Here is a 22,556-nt window from a genome sequence, read left to right as displayed (position 1 = left end):
AAACAAAGAGAAAAGAAAAGAAAAGAAGAGAAAAAAGAAAAGAAAGAGAAAAAGAGAGAGAGGGAGGGAGGGAGGGAAGGAAGGAAGGAGGGAAGAAGGGAGGGAGGGTGGAAGGTAGGCAGGCAGGCAGGCCGCACGCAGGCAATTTAGAGATAAGAGATTCAAATAATAGGTCCCTGAAGAAGAAAAACAAACAAAGGAAACAGGAGCATTAATCAAAGTTATGACAGAAGAAATCTTTCTTGCTCCTAAATAAGTCCTAAATTTGGAAATCAAGAGGGTTTACCATATTCTAGGCAAAAATTTTTGAAAGGAAGTCTATATCCAGTTGTCTTATTGTGAAAGTTGTAAATTTCAGAAATGAGGAACAAAAACCATTCAGGCTAAAAAACAGTTGTCCTCAACTTCTGAGTCTGTTTTGTGCTGCTACAACAGACTGAGTCATTTATAAACAACAGAAGTTTATTTGGCTCACAGTTCTGTTGGCTGGGAAGTTCCAGATCAAGCGGCCAGCATCTGGCGAGGGCCTTCTTGCTGTGTCATCCCATGGCAGAAAGCAAAGGGCAAGAGAGCATAAGAGCAAGAGATCAAACTCACAGCTTCAAGTCCTTTTATTATTGGCATTGATCCATTCATTAGGGAGGAGCCCTCATGACCCAAACACCTCCCAGTAGGTCTTGCCTCCCAACGCTGTTATACTGGGGATTAAGTTTTGAACATATGCTTTTAGGGGGACATATTCAAACTATAGCAATTTCTTTACAGCATCAAACTTCTCAAGACAATGGAGGAATATTTCCAATGACTTGAGGGGGAAAGATTGCTATATTTAAGAGAAGTTGTCTCTCTTTCATAACACTGATTCCCTTTCTAAAAAATTAATATGCTTACTAAACCATTATGAAAGGAATCAAGATTAGGGACCCAAGAATGGGGAAAGGCATAGTGAGATAAGAACTATATTAAAATTCATTAAATTCATGGAGGGATGAGTTTGATTATTAATATCCAAACAAAGAGAAAAACATCCTGTGAAATAAATGACTAATATAATTTTTACTATTTGAATTTATAACATTGTCAAATTAAATATTTAAAATAAGAAAAAGGAGGACACAGGGACACAAAACTCTTAATCCTTCTCTCATAATGGGGTCAAAAATTACTAACTTCACTTTGATATTAAGATAAATTTAAGCTCAGGAATGCTTTCCTTTTTTTTTTTTGAGATGGAGTCTCGCTCTGTCTCCCAGGCTGGAGTGCAGTGGTGTGATCTCAGTTCACTCAAGCTCTGCCTCCCAGGTTCCTGTCATTCTCCTGCCTCAGTCTCCCGAGTAGCTGGGACTATAGGCAGCCACCACCACGCCCAGCTAATTTTGTTTTTTTTTTGTATTTTTAGTAGAGGTGGAGTTTCACCATGTTAGCCAGGATGGAATGCTTTTCTTTTATTTCCATAGCCTGAGCAACATAACAAGACCCTGTGTCTACAAAACATAAAAAAAATCAGCTGGGTATGGTGGTGCACGTCCATAGCCCTAGGTACTCGGAAGGCTGAGGCAGAAGGATCACCTGAGCCCAGGAGTTCAAGGTTACAGTGAGCTATGATTATGCTACTGCACTCCAGCCTGGGTGACAGAGCAAGACCTTGACTCAAAAAAAAAAAGATTGCTACAAGTACAATTAAAAATAAGATGTCCATTATTCACAGCTTTGTGGAAATATAAAAACAAATAACAAAGTCTACAGTCTGTAGAGTAAAAAGCATAACAGAAAAAAATTAAACACTAAAGAGAATAAAATGAAAAAAGGCAGGTAAAATAAATGTGCACTGTTTAAATTCCTCTATTAAAACAGAGAATCAAATTGGATTTAGAAAGATTAAAAACAGACAAAACATATCAGCCAAATGAGGGGGGGAACAGAATTTAAGACTAAAAAAGTAGATAAAAAGGAGTTATTTCAATTTTATCAAAATATGAACTGCAAAAACATACAAAACATGAGTAGAGGTAAATAGACAACAGACAATTGTATTGAATTAAATGAATCTGAATTGCATTAAGAGCATGAAGTCACTATTATTTGAAGCACTGTTAAAGAATCTAAGAACTTATGAGGAATACAGTATTGAGGGTAATTGAGGTTAAAAGTAAATCTATAATAACAATTGTTTCACCAATTAACAAAATTTGATTATAGACTACAATTGAAAGTATTCTATCAGTGTTAGATTTCCTGAGTTTGATTACTGTACTGTGGTTATATAAGAGAATATCTTTGTTCTTGGGAAATACATACTGAAATCTTTAGGGGTAAAGGAACATAATATATACAACTTATTCTCAAATGGTTCAGGAAAAATACTGTATGTGACTATTATGTGTGGGAGAAACAGAAAAGGGAAGAGAGAATGATAAAGGAAATGTGGCAGAATTTTTTAACTTGGTAAATATTTGTGAAGTGCTCTTTGAATTGTTCTTGTAACTTTTCTGTAATTTTGAAGTCCTTTCAAAATAGAAAAATTAATAAAACAACAAAAAATCTATGATAACAAACCAAAAATGAAATTTTACAACAATTACATTTATAACAGCACCAAAAAGAAAATCATACTTAGGAATAAATTTAACAAAAAAATACAAAAGTTACACTCTGAAAACTACAAAATATTACTTAAGGAAATTAAGTAAGACCTACATACACAGAAAGACATCACATGTTCATGGATTGGAAGATTTAATATTTTTAAGATGGCAATATTCTCCAAATAGATTTACCAAGTTGATGCAATCTTATTAAAATCTCAGCTGGCTTCCTTGCAAAAGTTGACAACCTGATCTTAAAATTCATAGGGAAGTTAATGAGACCCATAATACCCAAAACAATATTTTAAAAATAAAAAGAAATTGGAGGACTCACACTGCCTGATTTCAAAACTTACTACCAAACTGTAGTAATCAAGAAATGTGGAACTGACATAGGGCTAGATATATAAAGAAATGGAATGCAACTGAGAGTCTAGAAAAAAATGCTCACACTTATGGGAAATTGATTTTCAATAGGGTGCCAAAACAATTAACAGGAGAAAAAAAAATCTTTTCAACAAATGTTGCTGTAACAACTATATATTCACATAGAAAAACATGAAATTTGGCCCCTACCTCATAACATATACAAAAACTAACTCAAAGTGGATCAAAAACCTAAATGCAAGGGCTAAAACTGTGTAGCTCTTTGAAGAAAATATAGATGTATGTCTTCATGACATACATTAGGCAATTAGGCAAACTATTAGGCAATAGTTTCTTAGATAGGACAATAAAAGCATAAGAACCAAAGAAACTACAGATTGAATATCATCAAAATTTAAAACTTTTAAATTTTGTGCTGCAAACAACACTGTCAAGAAAGTGAAAAGACAACCCACAGAATGGGAGAAAATTTTTGGAAATCATATATCTGAAAAGGGAATATATAAGGAATCATTGCAACTCAATTATAAACAGGTGAGCCAACTTAAAAAATGGGCAAAGGGGCCAGTAATCCCAGCACTTTGGGAGGCCGAGGCAGGTGGATCACCTGAGGTCAGGAGTTCGAGACCAGCCCAGCCAACATGGTGAAAGCCCGTCTCTACTAAATGTACAAAATTAGCTGGGTGTGGTGGCACATGCCTGTAATCCCAGCTACTCAGGAGGCTGAGGCAGGAGAGTCACTTGAACTCAGGAGGCAGAGGTTGCAGTGAGCCAAAATCATACCATCACACTCCAGCCTGGGCAACAAGAGTGAAACTCCACTTCAAAAAAAAAAACAGGCAAAGGATCTGAACAGACATTTTTCCAAAAAAGATCCACAAATGCCCACTAAACATATGAATAGATTTTCAAAACCATCAGCCATCAGGGAAATACAAATCAAAACCTCAATGAGATACTACTTCACACTCATTAGGAAGGCTGTAATAAAAGATAGGTAATAACAAGTGTTGGCAAGGATGTGGAGAAATTGGAATCACCATATATTGCTGGTGGAAATGTAAATAGTCCAGCTGCTTTGGAAAACAGTCTGGCAGTTCATCAAATGGTTAAACATAGACATACAAGTGACCCAGCAATTTTGCTCCTAGATATATAACCAAAAGAAATTAAAAACATAAGTCCACACCAAAACTTGTCCATGAATGCTCACAGCAGCATTATTCACAACGTCAAAAAACAAAAACAATCCAACTATTCATCAACTGATGAATAAAATGTGGTATATACATTCAGTGGGATATATGCTATGAAATGAATGTCCAGAATAGGCAAAATTGTGGAGACAGAAAGTAGATTGGTGTTTTCCTAGGACTCAGAAGACGGGGGGGCAGGGGTGGAGGGGCACGTAGGGAGGAAATGGGGAGTGCCCATTAATAGGTGTGAGGTTTCTTTTCAGGGTGATAAAATGTTCCAAAATTGATTTTGGTGGTGGTACACAATCCTGTGAATATACTAAAACCACTGAATTGTCAACTTTAGGTTGGTGAATTGTATGATATGTGAATTATATCAATTATATCTCCAGATAATAAGATCAACAACTATGGATTTGAATCTCAACTTCAGCACTTACCAACTGAGAGACTTTAACAATTGAGTTACTTAACATTAAATTATACCAACCTCCTAGGATTGTTGGAAAACTGAATTAACTGAATTAATCCACTATAAGTCTGTGTGTTAACTAACTAAAGCCACCAGCATTTCCTTTCATTAAACACTTACCGTATTCATTTCCTTTGCCTGCTATGACAAATTACCATTAAAAACTCAGTGGTTTAAAACAACACACATTTATTCTCTTACAGCTCTGGAAGTCTGAAGCCTGAAATCAGTTTCACTGGACTGAAATCAAGGTGTTGGGACTAAGCTCCTCACTACCCATCGGAGAATATTATGGTTGGAGATAAATTACCATATAATTGAAAAGACTAGATTGATTAATAAATATCCAATTTTATATCCTAAAAACATACAGCTTCTTCACAAGTGTTCATAGATTTATACAAACCCACCATATGCTTAGTTACAAGGAAACCTTAGAAATTATAAAGCCATATTCTTTAACCATCATGGAAAAAGTGAAAAATTAATCATAATGGCTAAACAAAAATAAAAATCATTTAGAATCTTCTAAATGTAATATCCTGGGCTACAGAGAATAAAAATATGATGTCAAACTATTTAGAAAACTATGACACCACATATAAAAATGTGTTGGATCTATTCACAGTAAGAACAGATTCAGAAAAACTATCACAGGCCAAGTGCAGTGGCTCACACCTGTAATCTCAGCATTTTGGGAGGCCCAGGCAGGCAGATCACTTGAGTGCAGGACTTCTAGACCAGCCTGGGCAACATGGTGAAACCCCGTCATAACAAAAATAAATAAATAAATAAATAAATACCAAAAAACTATTATAAGTATGGCAGGAAAACTTGAATACCTTTATATGATAAAGCACTCACATATGTTGATTAAAAACGTCAAATCCAAATAAGTATTATAATAAACAGGAAAAGGATATAAAAAGTATACAAAAGAAGTATATCATGTGAAAAATGTCAAATTTACTGTAATTAAAGAAATACAAACTAAAACAATCTAAAAATTGATAAGATTATTTAAAAACAAAAACACCAAAGCTGTCAGGGATGCCACAAAACAGTAACTGCTTTTGAGAGCATGAAGGGCCCAACCTTTGGGAAGGTGACCTGGCAACAGTAATCAAGAACTTTAAAAAACATTAACAAGTTTCAATCTAGTAAGTCTATTTGTCGGATCCTATCCTCAGAGTGCAATCCTACATATGGAAAAAACTTCCTGCACGAAGACATTTATTGGAAATGGAAACAACCTCAGTGTTCAATAACAGGAGAACTGTTAAATAAACCATGTGACTATAAAAAATACGCTAACAAAGACCACGCTATAAAATGGAAAATAGTTGTGCTTCACTGCTACAGTAAAACCAGGCTTTAAAACTGTATATATGGCCTAATGATCATGGTGCCATCTCATAATTTTTCAAGGTCCTACTCAAGTGAATGCCAAATGAGAGAAACAACCCAGACATAGTAAAAAAGAACTGCCAGGAAATAGCACCAAAATATTACAAGTGATTGTTTTTCTTCCCTACTGTAATCTATAGTATCATGTTTTCTTTAACAGGCATGTGCTACGTTACTTTTATCCTCATGGACATAAAGCAATGCTTTACATCCTTCCTATGAATCAAAAGGAAACGCTTCATTTTTTTTTTTGGCTTCTTTTTTTAATTTTTTAAACCAAGCAGTGGTTATGGAAGGAAACACCTCTTTGTGTAGGGCATGTACTGCCATTGTGGATCTCTAAAGTCACTTTGATATTCTAACAAAACTGCATGTCGCATACATGTTAGATAACCTCTACTTTGGATTCTTTTCTCCAAAAACTTATTTTCTCTTCACAACTCCCTCAAGTTTCCAAGCCTAAAGAAATTCCATCGGTTCTCTCTGCACCCACTTTCCTTGCTTTGCTCCTAGACTTATTCCCACCTTTCTTCTGCAGAGCATAGACAATGCCTCAGGCACACTGTTCCCAATCTCAGAGCCCTGAGCCCCTGCTACCTCTAGCTTCTTGGGACTCCAACACCCAGCACAAGGTTCTGCAGGCAGCCACACATTCTGCTCCAGTACTTCTCAAGTTGAAGGCAGAGAATAAGGGAAGTTTAGGGAAGCTTGGAGCCATGGAGAAAAGGTGGAGACATGTAGGAAATCTAACACAAGGCCTTTTTGTGTAACAGTAGTTTGTGTGTACTGAAGATTCCAGTTTCTAGGATTTGGCAAATTGGGAGCCTCAGTTTCCTGTTTTAGGGCATATATCTGCTGAATGAATAAATGAATTAGGCTTCCCATCATCCTGCAATGACAGCTGATCAGTGCTAGAAGTGGTAGCTTGGTGAGGGGGTGGAGAGTGGGAAGAGCTTGGTCATTTAGTACCAAAATAAGCCCTGAGACTAAGGCATGCAATGACCCTGTCACATTGCTAGTCAAAGTGTGGCCTGTGGAGGGGCAGCATTATCATCACCTGGGAACTTGTTAGAAATGTAGACCTACTTCAGAGCTATTGGATCAGAATCTGCATTTTTACAAGTTCTCTAATGATACATACCCATGTTCAAGTTTGAGAAGCACTGCCTCAGAACACACACGCGTGCACACACACACACACCAATATCACCAAGACGAAAAAGTGATTCCACTCTTGCACACTTCACCAAACCATCAAGACATTTAGTGATTCTTCACCACAGGGGCTGCCCTTGATTTTGGCCTTCCTCCGAAGTACTTAAAAGAATGGATTCCATGTAATTTACTCCAGGCCTCACCTTCACTCTACACAGATGGAGCCCATCACCTCTGGACAGTAGTGGGTGGGATTAAACCCTACTGCCCTTGAGCACCATCACCAGTTATAAAGAGCAGAGAAACAACCAAAAAGACAACACAAGGGGGAAAGCCCTCTCAAAACGTAATTTGACCAAGTAAAGGCAATACTAATCACAATGATTTATAAAAACTGTTTACCAGATGTAGGTTATTACCAAGGGTGCAATCATGATGAAATCATTTAATGTGCAGTTGATTGCTTTGTAAAGGCTTATTTGATTACACGACCCATAGTGAAGGATAAACTCTGTACTTCTGCCTTCAAATCTCCAAGATGGACATGTAAGTAGGTTGACTGCTCAGAGCTTGGGAAAAAAGGGGGCTTTTTACTCTTAAATCTACACTATAGCTAAGGTAAAAGAGAGAAAAGATCTTTAAGCACTGCTGGGAGGGTGAAGGGGCTTGCCATGGGCACCAGATTCTACTCCTTTTTCTAGATCCAACTGAAGTGTCCCATCCTTTGAGAAGTTTCTCCAGAAGCCATCACTCCCTATTCTGCTTCTCATGGCACTTTTTCTTGTATTATTATTTTTTATTTTTATTTTGTTAGAGACAAAGTCTCATTATGTTGCCCAGGCTGGAGTGCAGTCGTTATTCACGGGTGCAAATATAGCACATTACAGCCTCAAACTTCTGGGCCCAAGCAATCCTCCTGCCTCAACCTCCTGAGTAGCTGGAACTACAAGCATGTACCACTGTGTCATGGCACTTGGTTTAGACTTATATTACAACTCTTAGAGAGGTAGAATGTATCCATTAGGATCCCAGACTTTGCAGCCTAACTACATCAGTCAAAATTTCCCCTCTGCCTATTATTAGCTGTGTGACCTTAACCAAATGACCTTCTTCCACCAGCTGGAAGATGCGGAAACCAATATCACGGAATTTTTGTAAAGATTACATGAGACAACACATATAAAGCATTACAATGTTTGGCACACAATAAATAATCAATGTTAGCTATTATTATTAGCACTCCCAGCTATTATTATTAGGTTTCCCAACTAGACCATAAGCAAACTGTTTATCCAAGGATCTGTGTGGCATGGGAACTTACAAATGGTAGACACACAATAATATGTGTCAAATTGGTTTGAAGGTATGCCAGGAAGGGGAAAGGGAGGGTGCTGGAAAAAACCGTAGTGTACTTTACGATTTTTCTCAGGGCCAACTTCTGTAGTGTTTGTTTTTATTTCATTACCAGAGTACATTATCTCAGACAGCAAGGTTACTATAAAGTAGGGCTAGAAAGACACTATTTATGGAACCAGATATTCTGTTCAGAGAAAGCAAAGTTGGCTACGAGGCACCTGAAATCTCCAGTTTGGCCCTTGGCTGAGTGGGGAGTGGGGGCTGAAGTTCAGCCAGAGCTTCACTTGCCCAACAGGGTGCCCTGGCATGGGGTTACATTATCTCTGAAAATCATCCACCCAGAGGGATGCATTTTGTTTTTCAGTGTATCCACATAGAGGGACGTCTTTACAGATTGTGCAAAAGATCTACATGTACCAGTGGGGAACCCTACTGCAAACTCAAAGGTCCCCCTTTTAAACCAGCCTCCTGAGTCTCAAATGAGCATCGGCTAAAATAATAATGCTTCACTCACTAAATATTTATTGAGTTCCCATTAAGGAGCTCAAGGTGCTAATGGCTGACAAGGACCTTTTGGACTTGCACAAGAGCCTGGTGTGTACCACCCTCTAAGGAAAGCTTGGGATGTTCTCTGACATGGACACCAAATTGAAGAACCTGTCCCAGGGGCTGATGAATGTGGCTGCCAAGCTGGCCCACAATAAGCACATCACAGGACCTTCCAGACCTCACGGAGGAGTTCACTGAACCTGACACCTTCACCATTGGCTGCTGAATCACATGTGCTCTTCCTGAATCAGTACTCAGCATCTGTCCACTTCCTGCATGGCTTCTGGCCCTCTATGACTGCTATATGGTCACCCTCTGTGGCTGCCTCCTGTACCCCTATCATGACTGAGGCCCCTCTCCCACCACTCTGCCCACACTGATGAGAAAGTTGCCATAAGTTGAGAGACTAAAAATAAAATTGCACTAGACACTGCAGATCTAAAGGTGAATACATAAATTACAACTGGGGAGAGACAGAAGGTAATGCAGAGGGCAGGAGTGTGAACAAGCATGATAAGTGCCACCTGAGGCATAACTGATGAGGTACTATAGAAGCATCCAAGATGGGGGCTAATCTAGACTTGAAGGATTAGAGAAGGCTTAAAGGGGAATAACACCCAATATGAGACTTCAAGGAGTGATAGCAAATGTTAATATTTATTTAGCGATACTATACATCAGGTGCTGTTCTAAAAACTTTGCATGAATCCTTCATTCACTCCTTACCACAATCCTATAAGATAGATGTTATTGTTATTATTTTCATGTTATAGATGATGAAACTGAGGCACACAGTAAATGGTGGAGCTGAAATTCAAACCCAGGCAGCTCAGCTCCAGACTAAAGGGGAAGGAGAGCACCGGATAGGCCCTTAAAACAGGAGACAGCGCCTAGCTTCAGTCTGAGGAAAGATGCAGTTCCTCTGGGGAACTGAAAGTAACTCAATGAGGCGCAGCTTGGGGTGGGGACAGACGTTCAGAGATAACTGGGCCTGATCTGTAGGTTGGAAGAAAAACCAGAAGCAGAGGGTTTCAGATCCAGTCCAGACTTTTTTTTTTTTTTTTTTTTGAGACAGTGTCTCACTCTGTCACCCAGGCTGGACTGCGGTGGTGCAATCTCAGCTCACTGCAACCTCCACCTCCTAGGTTCAGGTGATTCTCCTTCCTCAGCTCCCCAGGTGGCTGGGACCACAGGCGCACACCACCATGCCTGGCTAATTTTAGTATTTTTAGTAGAGACAGGGTTTCACCATGTTGGCCAGGCTGGTCTCGAACTCCTGACCTCAGGTGATCCGCCTACCTCAGCTCCCAAAGTGCTGGGATTACAGGTGCCAGCCACCACGCCCAGCCCCCCAGTCCAGACTTTTGACAACTAGCTGTGACTGGTGTCACCTAACTAACCCCTTCTGACCTCAGTTTCTCCTTTTTCTAAAAGATCATAATAACAATACCTGCTTCTCCTAGAGTATGGCCATGAGCATCAAATGATGAAAATGTATGTGAACTTGAGTACAAAGTACAAATTCCTTCACAGACTTAAGACTTTATCAGTATCATTGCCCCAACAGGTTCAAGGATTTGCGAACCTGAAATCCACAATGTCAGGGCACCAGAAAAAGCAGAGAAACAGTATTGGGGAGTGGAAATCCCACCAGCCCTGCCTCAGACCACCTCCATCCACACTCGGCCCTTACTAACTGTGAGATCTCAAGGTGAATTATCCTCTCAGAACCTCAATTTTGCCATCTGGAAAATGGGAATGACAATGATAGCACTTGTAAGGTTCATGTGACAAGTAAGTAGCACATGTAATATGCTAGGTATAGCTCCCAACACAGAATAAAGACTTAGTCAACATTAACAGCTATCATTATTGTTAAGTATTAAGAAATCTATTGCCTACTTATGCTATTCTTCCATGTTCTATATGGTATAAGCATGTGGGAATGTTAGAAGTTAGAGATGATAGAGGAGGAGGAGAAGGAGATTTACAACTCTACGCTCCCTCACTGCTGCAGAGATTCTTCCTGGCTCTCACACGCTGGCAAGCAGCTGGCTCTCCGTCCTGGCAGAAAATGCCCAAAAGAGGTAAAAGATAGAGACTGCACACCATCTGTGCAAACCAGGCTGCTCTTGTAGTTTTTAGACAAAATCTAAATGTAGTCAGATATGACCTGCCCTTTTAAGATAGAATTATTCTATTTCCTCTCTCCACCCCTCCCCGTCCCCCACTCTGTCCCTCACATAAAACTCCCCCACATATCTCAAGAAACTTTCAGCATTTTGAAAGACATACTCTGGGGTCCCGTTGTGACAGCCTCGTGCCACATTAACTTCTCTGTCTTGTTCCCAGCAAAGAAGCCTTTGCTAATTTCACAACAGGAAAGCACGCAAGAAATTCGAGAACAAAACAAATCTACACGCAGAGCCCAGCATCTTCAAGTAAACTCCCTGAGGTACAGACCCGAGGGTAGATGAGTCCGGACTGCAGATGAGGCAGCTGCCTCTTAAACTGCAAGGGGACAGAAAAAGTCATTTGCCTCTGAAAAACCAACTCTGAATACAAATTGGTAATGAATATTCATGAGCCCCTCCAGCTTGCTCTAGAGCCACCCTGGACTGCAACCCTGGACCCTGCTTCCTAAAAAGTTTCCCAAAGCTCTTTCTCTGCCTCCTCTCAGAAGGAAGAGGGTGGGAAAGTTCATTCAGGGCTTTTTGCCTCCAACTTTCAAGTACTTGCTTTTTGCTCTGGCTTTTATTTTTCCTTTTTTTTTTTTTTTTTTTAAGGATTCAGGTCAAATCAATTTTGGTCTTACCCTTTGTATCTTCCATAAGTAGCAGCTTTTGTTTTCCTCCTCTTTCCTCGTGTTTCCCCCCCCGCCTCTGCTTGCTGTGGTCCGTCTCCGTGAGAGAGGTACTCAAGGAAACAGAGATATAACAGACCCTTAGGCTCGTGGGAGGGGCTAAATTAGCCGGCCCCGTTTCGGAAGGAACCTCAAACCCTTGTCTTTTTCATTGACTAGAAAGGACAGATTGACTGAGGAGTCCAGCAGCTCATTTTCCTAAAGTTACTCGAAGCCTTTTCCAGGTTGTAATTTTTGGTATCCTTGAAGCAATGTATATTCAAATCTCTCTCTATTTCTCCCTTCTTCCCTCTCTCCCTTACTCCCTCCCTCTTCATCTCTCTCTCCCTCTTTGTTATAGAAATCCCTTTTTCTCTCTTGAAAAAGTCGTCTCGGCTGCAAGCAAAAAAAGCTATTTCCTTACTGCAATTATGAAGCTAGATAATAAGAAAGTTGTTACCTTGAAACCCACTCGAAAAACTGAAAGTCAAAAACAATTCTTCCCTCCCCATAAAGCCTCTGGTCCCATGACCAGCAATCCTTTCTCAAGGCTCATTAGAGCAAAGGCTAACAGGTGACCCAAGCGATGAGTTTCCTGCAGGAGAAGCTGCGTTATTGGTTGGAAGGCTGGGTGGAACCACAGAGGAGCTGCTCAATGGGAACCGCTGCCTGGCTGTGAATTGATGAAAGTCATCCACCATTTCACAACTTTCACTTCCTACCTTTGAAGTCTAATGAGCATGAATTGCCACATCCAGACTATCAAGATTACCCCAATGTAGATGAGAACCTGAGCAAATTATTTTTAAACTGTGTAACAAAATTATTTTGAAATCAAAACAAGGGCTACCCTTTGAAAGGAAGGTAAGTCCTCAAGTCCCAAGGCAACTTGGCAGTTTCTCCCTCCACAAGGCTGTTGCAAACCTTAGCATTTCAGGTTTGAAAGATATCTCAGACATCGAGTCTAAACAAGGTTAGAGATGTGGAGAGGTAAAGCCACCTGCTCATGCTCACACACGATCTCTCCTATTTGTTACCATGCTCTCCAGCACCTAATACAGTTTCTCTCACAGCATGGGCTCTCAATAAATATTTGATGAATGGTTGAAAAAGTGAATGAATTACAGCAAAGCAGAAAGGTAGATCTGTTTTCCTGTTTCCTAGTTCTTGCTTTTTCTACATTACTTGTCTGGCATGAAAATTTGTATCTAAAGCCAATTATACCATATAAATGATTAAATTTGTGAGCCCTAAAGATTGTTTTGACTCTGTGTAGAAACTATATTCTCCAGCGAACTTTCAGTCATACTTTAATAATGATGAAGGATAACCTTTCAGTTTAGGCATCTGTTACTTTGCACGGTGCCACATGGTATATACTTAATACATTTTTATACTTTAACAAATTTGGAGATGTATAACAACACTTTCTTTATTTCTGAAATGCTTTATAGTTATAGGATTTTGCATGTATAATAACAACTAATTATATTGAATGAAAGACTCAATGGATGTCTTCTCTCGAGCCAGTTTAGACTACATCTCTAATAATGAATATTGGTCTGATATTCATCCTGTTATGATAAAATTGGTTTTGGGTGATATGATGGGATTTTTTGTAAAAACCAACAATATAATCAGTTTATGACTGACTGCCTTTGTACTATTGTTTTGGAGACAAATTTGAAAAGAGCATGTCCACAAAATATTCTGTGAATTACAGAATGGAAACCAAAACATCAAAGCCAGAAAGAGAAAAGAATGATCAAAGGGAATATCCAGAGGCTGAGGGGTAGGCAGGAGAAACAGACAGACAAGTACCTGAACTTGTCAATGAGAGACACACTTTGGTGGGTGCTGTGGCAACAGTTCTCTGCTTTATTACATTAGGACATTAAGTTCTTTTTTTTTCTGAGACAAGAGTTTTGCTCTTGTCTCCCAGGCTGGAGTGCAATGGAGCAATCTCAGCTCACTGCACCCTCTGCCTCCCGGGTTCAAGTGATTCTCCTGCCTCAGCCTCCCAAGTAGCTGGGATTACAGGCGCCCACCACCTTGCCCAGCTAATTTGTGTATTTTTAGTAGAGATGGGGTTTCACCATGTTGGTCAGGCTGGTTTCAAACTCCTGACCTCAGGTGATCCCACCTGCCTCAGCCTCCCAAAGTGCTGGGATTACAGGCGTGAGCCACCACGCCCGGCCTATTTTACTACATTCTTACATTCTTTTTTTGAGACAGAGCCTCACTCTGTCACCCAGGCTGGAGTGCAGTGGCATGATCTTGGCTCACTGCAGGCTCTGCCTCCTAGGTTCAAGTGATTCTTGTGCCTCAGCCTCCCGAGTAGCCAGGATTATAGGTGTGCACCATTAAGCCCGGCTAATTTTTGTATTTTTAGTAGAGATTGGGTTTCACCATGTTGTCCAGGCTGGTCTCAAATTCCTGGCCTCAAGTGATCCACTTGCCTTGGCCTCCCAAAGTGCTAGGATTACAGGTGTGAGCCACAGTACCTGGCCACAGTTCTCTATTTTAAACAAAATTAAAATTCAAGGTCACTTCAATCATGTTCTCTCAGACGTTGTCGACAAAAGGTTACTTTGACAATTGACTCATTCTCTTTACATTTCATCAGGGAGAGAAAGAGTTAGTAAAAAGTAAATTGTTCTAGTACCCAACTTCTGGTTTAACCAGGAGAGGTAAAATCTCATTATAATAACTAGCACTTCTTAAATATTTGAAGTTCATCCACACTGAATATGGAGTAATAGAAACATAGTTTTAACCCCTAACTCATATTACATGAGCCTTTTGACAATATTTAATGCTTTTTATAGGTAATATGCTCTGTGCTACAATTTAATCATGTTGTCCAGGTTCGCACCCTCCTCATCATCAAGAAGATACTATGGTTAAGTATGTATTATCACCAATTCATACAAGAATAATTATAAAAGAGATGGGAGTTTGTGTGTATCTTTCTAAAGGCCTCAGAATTTATCTTAAAAAATAAATCTTCTTTCTTAACAAAAAATTATCATCATTGTCAATTTTGTTGTTTTTTGTAATCGAAAGTAGAAAATTAAAACTGCACTCAGAAAGATGGAGGAAGTTGTTAGAAAGGGGTAAAGATATTTGTCTGTCTTTTAATGATGAAATGGTCTTATAAGTTCTTAGAATGGTAGAATTTTCATTTTTCCTACACCTTCATCCTCTTTCATCCCCCTTGCATATAAAATATTTAAGTAATTCTCATTCTTAAAAACAAATTCTGTTGTTTAATGGTATAGAATATTAGTGTTGCAAGATGAATAAGTTCTTGAGATTGGCAGCTCAACAATGTGAATATACTTAAAAATACTTAAGTGTACAGTTAAAAATGATTAATATGGGCCAGGTGCATTGGCCTTCCCTGTTAACCCCAGCATTTTGGGAGGCTGAAGCAGTAGGTTGTCTTGAGGCCTGGAGTTTGAGACCAGCCTAGGCAACATAACAAGACCCCATCTCTACAAAAATAAAAATAAATTTTAAATGATTAATATGGTAACTTTTTTTTTTTTGAGACAGAGTTTTGCTCTTGTTGCCCAGGCTGGAGTGCAATGGCAACCCCTGCCTCCCGGGTGCAAGCGATTATTCTGCCTCAGCCTCCTGAATAGCTGGGATTACAGGCATGTGCCACCACACCCAGTTAATTTTGTGTTTTTAGTAGACAGGGTTTCTCCATGTTGGTCAGGCGGCTGGTCTTGAACTCCTGACCTCAGGGGATCCGCCCACCTTGGCCTCCCAAAGTGCTGGGATTACAGGCATGAGCCCCCGGGCCTGGCAATATAGTAACTTTTATGTCTATTTTATCACAATTTTTAAAAAATTAATTAAAACAAAAACAGCTCCTTCACAAACAAGCTACTTGAGACCATGGTCTACCTTTGCCTTACCTTCATCACCTCTATTCTCTCCTCATTCATTTACTCCTCCTTCCATTGCATTCCCATTTCTCACCGCACAACCCCAATGAAACTGCCCTGAGATTGCAATGGCCTCTAAAGCAAAGACCAATTTGTGTTTTATCTTCTTGGATCTCTGTAGCATGGGCCATTGTTGGCCTTCCTTCTTTCTTGAAAATTGATATCTCCTTCTTTTCCAGAATCCCCCTCATGTCAGTTTTTCCTCCTCCATCTGTGTACGATGGCTCCTTTTCAGTCAACTTTTGTGTCTCGTAAATGTTGGTATTCCCTAGACCTTCACCCTTTGCCTTCTCTCCCTACTTCACTTATTCTACCTAGGTCATAACTTCTCATGCCTTTACATTTCTGCCAAATCCACTCCCATGAGCTCCAGATCTATATTTCCATCCACCTACTGGGTGTCAAGAGAATATCCCACAAGCAGCTCAAACTTAGCATCCAAACTGTACTCTGTATCTTTACTTCCAAATCTGCTTACATCCAGTACCAGTATTCCCTCCTTTTTTTTTTTGAAACTGAGTCTCACTCTGTCACCCAGGCTGGAGTGCAGTGGCACAATCTTGGCTCACTGCAACCTCTGCCTCCCAGGTTCAAGCAATTCTTGTGCCTCAGCCTCCCGAGTAGCTGGGATTGCAGGTGCACATCACTATGCCTGGCTAATTTTGTGTTAGGAAAGACAGGGTTTCGCCATGTTGTCCAGCCTAGTCTTGAACTCCTGACCTCAGGTGATAGGCCGCCTTGGCCTCCCAAAGTCCTGGGATTACAGGCATGAGCCACTGCGCCCTACCCCTACATTAGATAATGGCACCACCATCCACCTAGTCACACAACCCAGCAACCTCAGGGTCCTCCTAGACCCCTCCCCACATCCCACATCTTAATGTTTACCAAGTCCTATTGTTTCTATACCTTAAGACCTCTCAAATTCATCTCCTCTCTCCATTCCCATCACTTCTGCCATAGTGCATACTCTCCTCATCTTTCTGAAATCGATATCTGATCATGTCATTGGCAGACTTTAAAAATTCTAGTCTCCTTATCATGCGTAAAATAAAATTTAAATTCCTGTCATAGAATATGTAAGGACTCTCTACTTCTCTAAACTCATTTCCTGTTATAGGCTTCCTGCACTCCAAAAACTGAATCTAATTCTAGAACCCATAATCCTTGTACAACTCTGAATTTTTGTTTTGAGATGGAGTCTCGCTCTGTCGCCCAGGGTGGAGTCCAGTGGCACTATCTTGGCTCACTGCAACCTCTGCCTCCCAGGTTCAAGCAATTCTCATGCCTCACCCTCCCAAGTAGCTGGGACTACAGGCACATGCCCCCATGGCAGGCTAATTTTTGTATTTTTAGTGGAGACGGGGTTTCACCATATTGGCCAGGCTGGTCTCGAACCCCTGACCTCATGATCTGCCCGCCTCAGCCTCCCAAAGTGCTGGGATTACACGCGTGAGCCACCGCACCTGGCCACAACTCTAAATGTATACAAGCTATTACACTGCTCAGAATGCTCTTTCCCCTCTTATCCACCTAGTCCTCCTATGTATCTTTCATGACTCAAATATCTGGTCCCCTGTGTTAGGCTGTTTTTGCATTGCAATAAAGAAATACCCGAGACTGGGTAATTTATAAAGAGAGGTAATGGCTCTGCAGTCTGTACAAGAAGCATGGCACCAGCATCTGCTTCTGGTGAGGACCTCAAGAAACTTAGAATCATGTCAGAAGGTGAAGGGGGAGGTGGTACATCACATAGCAAGAGAGGGAGCACAAGAGAGAAAGGGGAGGTGCTAGACTGTTTTAAACAACCAGATTTCAAATGAACTCATTTTCACCAAGTCATTCATGAGGGATCTGCCCCCAGGACCCAAACACCTCCCACCAGGTCCCACCTCCAACATTAGGGATCACATTTCAACATGAAATTTGGAAGTGATAAATATCCAAACCACATCATCCCCTATGAAGTTTTGCCTGACCCATCCTCGCTCCTTTCCCACAGACACACTGTTCTGACCCACAGAAGAGACACCACTCGTGTTATCATGTTTTATAATTTCATTTACATCTCAGGCCATAAACCTTGGAGTCATATTTGAATCCTCTTTCCTTACAATCCAAGTCCAACCCTTTGGCAAATTCGGCAGGTCCTATCTTCCAGATACATCCAGGACCTACTCTTCTCATTACTTCTACTGCTACCACACTGATCCAAGCCACGTCATCTCTCACCTGTATCCTGTATTATTATGATAGCCTCCTCACTGGTCTCCTCCCAGATTCTGCTCTTCAAACTCCTCAGCCTATTTTCAACCCAGAACCCATAACAATTCAGTTAAAATTAAAGAAAACAAAAGATTATGGAACTCTTTTGCTCAAAATTTATAAAAGGCACCATCTCACCCCAAGAAAAGCCAAAGTCCTTCCAGCTTCCCACCAGGCCCTGCCTGGCCTGCTCCTCATGACCTCTATTTCTTTCCTACTACTGTCCTCTTCTTGCTCCCTCTGCTCCAGCCTCCGAGTCTTTGCACATGCTGTTCTTTCTGCCTGGAATGCTGGCCTCCCGAATATCCACATGGCTCATTCCCTCCTTCCCTATAGGTTTTTAGAAAATTATTACCTTCTATCCCAGCACCAAGATTGCTATTTCTAAATGCTATTTTCTACTAAAATGGCCTAAAGCCCTTTGGAAAAATAGCTAACCAAGTCTGGGGCAGGAAGTATACCAGAAAGCAAGGACACTATCTAAAATTACTAGGGTTGTGTCAAAAGGACTCAGAAGCCAACTTTCAGTGGCTCCTACTGGCCAAAATAGAAAAAAAGAAGAAATTTGAGCAGCAATAAAAAGAATAACTGCAATAGATTGAAATGTATCAGATACACTGAGATCCACATAGTCATAATGATACTATGAAGAAATCACTCTTCACTTTTAGAACCAATTCATTATTGCGAAAACACACAAGGGGGATAATAGTAACACTCAACCTCCCTTTGCTGCACAAACTGTACCCCAGGACAACCAAATCATTGATGGGGAAAAGTCTCTTTAAAGTATTCCAGATAATGAAAGACTAAAATTGGTAGCATTTGGGTATCACCATTTTGCAATACCTCACAAAGGAATGAATATAAACAATAATCATCAATGACTGTTCACATAACAAAAGAGGGTACAAACATTCATTTTGTGCCTTCTGATAGAAGCACACATCACATCCTCTGAAGCTGTCTTCCCAAAAATGGAAGCTTCTAAACCTAATACCAGCTTATGGGAAAAGCAAGGCACGGATAAACACGTTAAAAAAATACAACAGGAATGCAATCAGTAAAATCCGGTTTGTAGGAGACTAGATTAAAGCAATCAATAAAACAACTCAACTTCTTGAACAAATAAATTGCAGAGAAGAAAAAAAAGAATGAGGTACCTATAATTAAAAGAGATTTAAAAAGATATACCAACAAAATTAATACCAGGATCTTGAAATTCTGATTCAAACCAATGTAAAAGAAACTTAAAGAAAATCAAAGAAATTTGAAAACGGACTAGATATTTTATAATATTATAGAACTGTTAACTTTTAAGGTATGATAGTAGTACTGTGGCTGTAATTTTTCCAAAGTCCTTATCTACTGGAGACACACACTGAAATATGTACAGATGAAATCTGGGGTTAGTTTCAAAAAGAGGAGGAATAGGTGAGGTACAGATAAGACAAGATTAGGGATGACATTATAACTGCTGAAGCTGGATGGTATACGGGGATATGTTTTATTATTCTCTCTACTTTCTATGTTTGAAATTTTTTGCAATAAAAGGCAAAAAAGAATCCTGGTGAAAAAGTGGGAGATTATTTGATATGCAGTGGTTATATGGGGTGTTATTACTGGTATTTGAGGAATGTAACTGAATGTTTCCTGAGTCAGTAGACATATGCAAAATGGACTTGGGTAGTTAAAAATAATGCTATAATTTGGCAAGATGATCCTCACAAAATAGGCTATTTCACTTTAGGGGCAAATAGGAAAAAGAAATCATTTGCCAGAAAAGTATAAGTAATTGGACAATAAACTGATCAAAGCTAAAAAAAAAAAAAAACTGTTAAATGAGTGTAAGCAAGAAACGTATATTCACCATGCAATTTGTCTATAGTGTAATAATCAAGGAGCAATATCAAGGTTTCCTTAGATTTCCCTGTGGAACTTAACATTAGGTGTAGAAATCAGGAAGGACCATACACAATGTCCAACATGCAATATGTTGTTGTGGTTTGATAGTTTAAGGCAGGCTCCATAAACCCAACAGTGACCAAGCAGGAACCACATAAATTGGACTAAGTAGTAATGGTAGTTTCTGCATCACTAGGGGCCAGATAGTAGGGACAGGAAGGACGGAGCTAGTCGGATAGCGTGGAAGATGAACATTCTGTTCTCTGTATTGTTTCTAATTCTCCATTAAAACAGAAGTCTATTGATAAAACTCTTGAGAGGTGGTACTCTGGTTTTACATATCCTAAAATAAATGCCCAGGGTAACTACTGTATGAAATGACATGTTTTGCCAATTCCAAGAATGCCTGTGTTTATGTATTCACCTTTAGTTATAGATGAATATACAAAGAGGTTCTTCATAACATATGAAAAGTGTTCAAAATATTATGACATTTGAACATTTTGATTTGAATCAAAATATTATGATTGCTCATGGTCAATTTCAAGGTTAAAAGGAGACTGTAAAAGAATGGATTTTTATAATTGAGATGCCATAGATATGGTAAATCACAATACTTCAAAAATTTGGGGGTAAAATGTTACATGTTATATGGCAATTAACAAATCTAATCTCAGGAATTCAAAATTATTTTCCTACCAGCAAGAGATCCATGCCCCATCTTTTTTATGATCCCTATAAACCAAGATAATAAGTCAGTACTATTTGGTGTTGGTGAATGCATATTCAACGAACCAAAGTTGTCAACAAATTTAGAAAACCATATCAAATTTTCTTGACACTACTTGACATTGTGCTTTCACAGTCTATCAGCACTACACATACATGTTTTATCAAAAGAGAAATACTGATTAAATTAATTCAATTGAATTTGTATTTCTCTACTATCAATAACAACTTCTCTCCTCACTCCGTCTGCTTACTTACAGATATCCAGAGATGAAGAGGACCCTGTGGTGGAGGGTAGAAGGAGCAGAGAAAAAGGGATGTATCTGAAAGTGTTTCAAGAGTATTTAGAATGCACCCTCGTTCAAAAAATGCCCCGTTCCTTCTTGTGGAGAGTAATAGGAGAGGCACTGCCTCTTTAGTCAGAATCATAGTTCTCCACTTTGGCTGCACACTATAATCACTTGGCCCAATTATAAAAAGTACTAATGCCCATCCCAACTCTCAGAGATTGGAATTTAATTGAGTTTGGGGTAGGTTTCAGACATTTTTTTTAAAAGGCCAAGATTATTTTAGAGTGCTGCCAGGGCATTAAGAAGATCTGGATTCAATTCTTTTTGTATGATCTTAGACAAGTTAGTGAGCTCTTCTGAACCCCAATGTATCCATAAAATAAAGGTTTTTTTTTTTTTTTAAACTCTACTTCACAGAACCATGTTGGGGGGAAAAAAGAGAATAAATACGTGAGAACTCCCAACACAGACTCTGGCACATAGGTGGCACTCAGTAAGTGTGAGTTCCCTTCCTCTTCACTATGCGCTAATCTATGTTCAGATTAAACAAAACGTTGCCTTTTGTACTTGTGTCTCTTGCTTTTTCCCCCTCTGATATCTTCCACTTGTTTTTCAGAAGTAACCTAAGGGTACTTGAAGGAAATGAGAGTCAAAGTCCTTTCCCTTCTGTAGCACAAAGGGCCTCTCCACCCCTTTTCCCAAAGTTAAGTGATTCTATGTATTCAACTAGCAGCTGTGGGACTGAGGCCATCTTGGGAGAGGGACTGAAGTATGACCTGACATCACCCATGTCTTCCTATTTCCAGGTAGTCAGGGAGGAATGCCCTAACTGAGCTTGGGGAAGCCCTTGAATGTCGGAGAATGGCCAACGTTTCCAAAGTGAAAGTACACAACCCAACGTGGCAGCAGGAGAAGGTAAGCCTAGAGTACACAGCACAGCAGCTTCAAGCAGAGCAGACACTCAGTGAGAGTTTGCTGAACTGAAATGAAGATCCTATGCTACGGCAAGTATCTAACCCAGCTCTGGTACTCAATGAAGTCAGTGATGTGTAGGCATTACCTTAATTTTTTTAGCTATAACTACTACTTCTCTCTTGCCTTGCATGAGTGGATTCTCTTACATAAATGTTCTGTTGAAATATCCCCTTTAACTCCTTTATCCTACTCCCCACATCAAGTGCCTCAATTTGTCTAAATGTCTCAAAGGTCTGCAAAGATAATAAGTGACTGTCACTTCATCAAAAATGGTAAGATTGGCCAGGTGCAGTGGCTCAAACCTGTAATCCTAGCACTTTGGGAGGCCAATTCAGGAGGATTGCTTGAGGCCAGGAGAGCAGCCTGGACAACATAATGGATCTCATCTTTAAAAAATGAAAATTAAAAAATTAGCTGGGCATGGTGGCTTATGTCTATATCCCATCTACTCAGGAGGCTGAGGCAAGAGGATCACTTGAGCCCAGGA

At 39.7% G+C, this 22,556-nt stretch overlaps 1 protein-coding gene across 5 annotated transcripts in view; it reads right to left on the bottom strand.

Annotated features, from left to right (window-relative positions):
• ENTPD1 (ectonucleoside triphosphate diphosphohydrolase 1) overlaps positions 1-22,556 on the bottom strand; it is a 174,626-nt gene that overhangs the window by 100,888 nt on the left and 51,182 nt on the right. The window contains exon 1 of one of the 5 annotated variants that reach the window (XM_011999944.1): positions 12,410-12,515. The exons of 1 other annotated variant lie outside the window; for it this stretch is intronic. In XM_011999944.1, coding sequence (XP_011855334.1) covers positions 12,410-12,461 — 52 coding nt within the window. In that variant the 5' untranslated portion in view covers positions 12,462-12,515. 3 more of the 5 variants (XM_011999962.1, XM_011999977.1, XM_011999982.1) reach the window with 3 other exon arrangements.

Source organism: Mandrillus leucophaeus, unplaced genomic scaffold (genome assembly GCF_000951045.1).
Source record: "Mandrillus leucophaeus isolate KB7577 unplaced genomic scaffold, Mleu.le_1.0 Scaffold117, whole genome shotgun sequence".
Taxonomy (NCBI): Eukaryota; Metazoa; Chordata; class Mammalia; order Primates; family Cercopithecidae; genus Mandrillus; species Mandrillus leucophaeus.
Note: the sequence above shows the minus strand (reverse complement) of the source record. Positions and strands in the feature narration are given on the sequence as shown.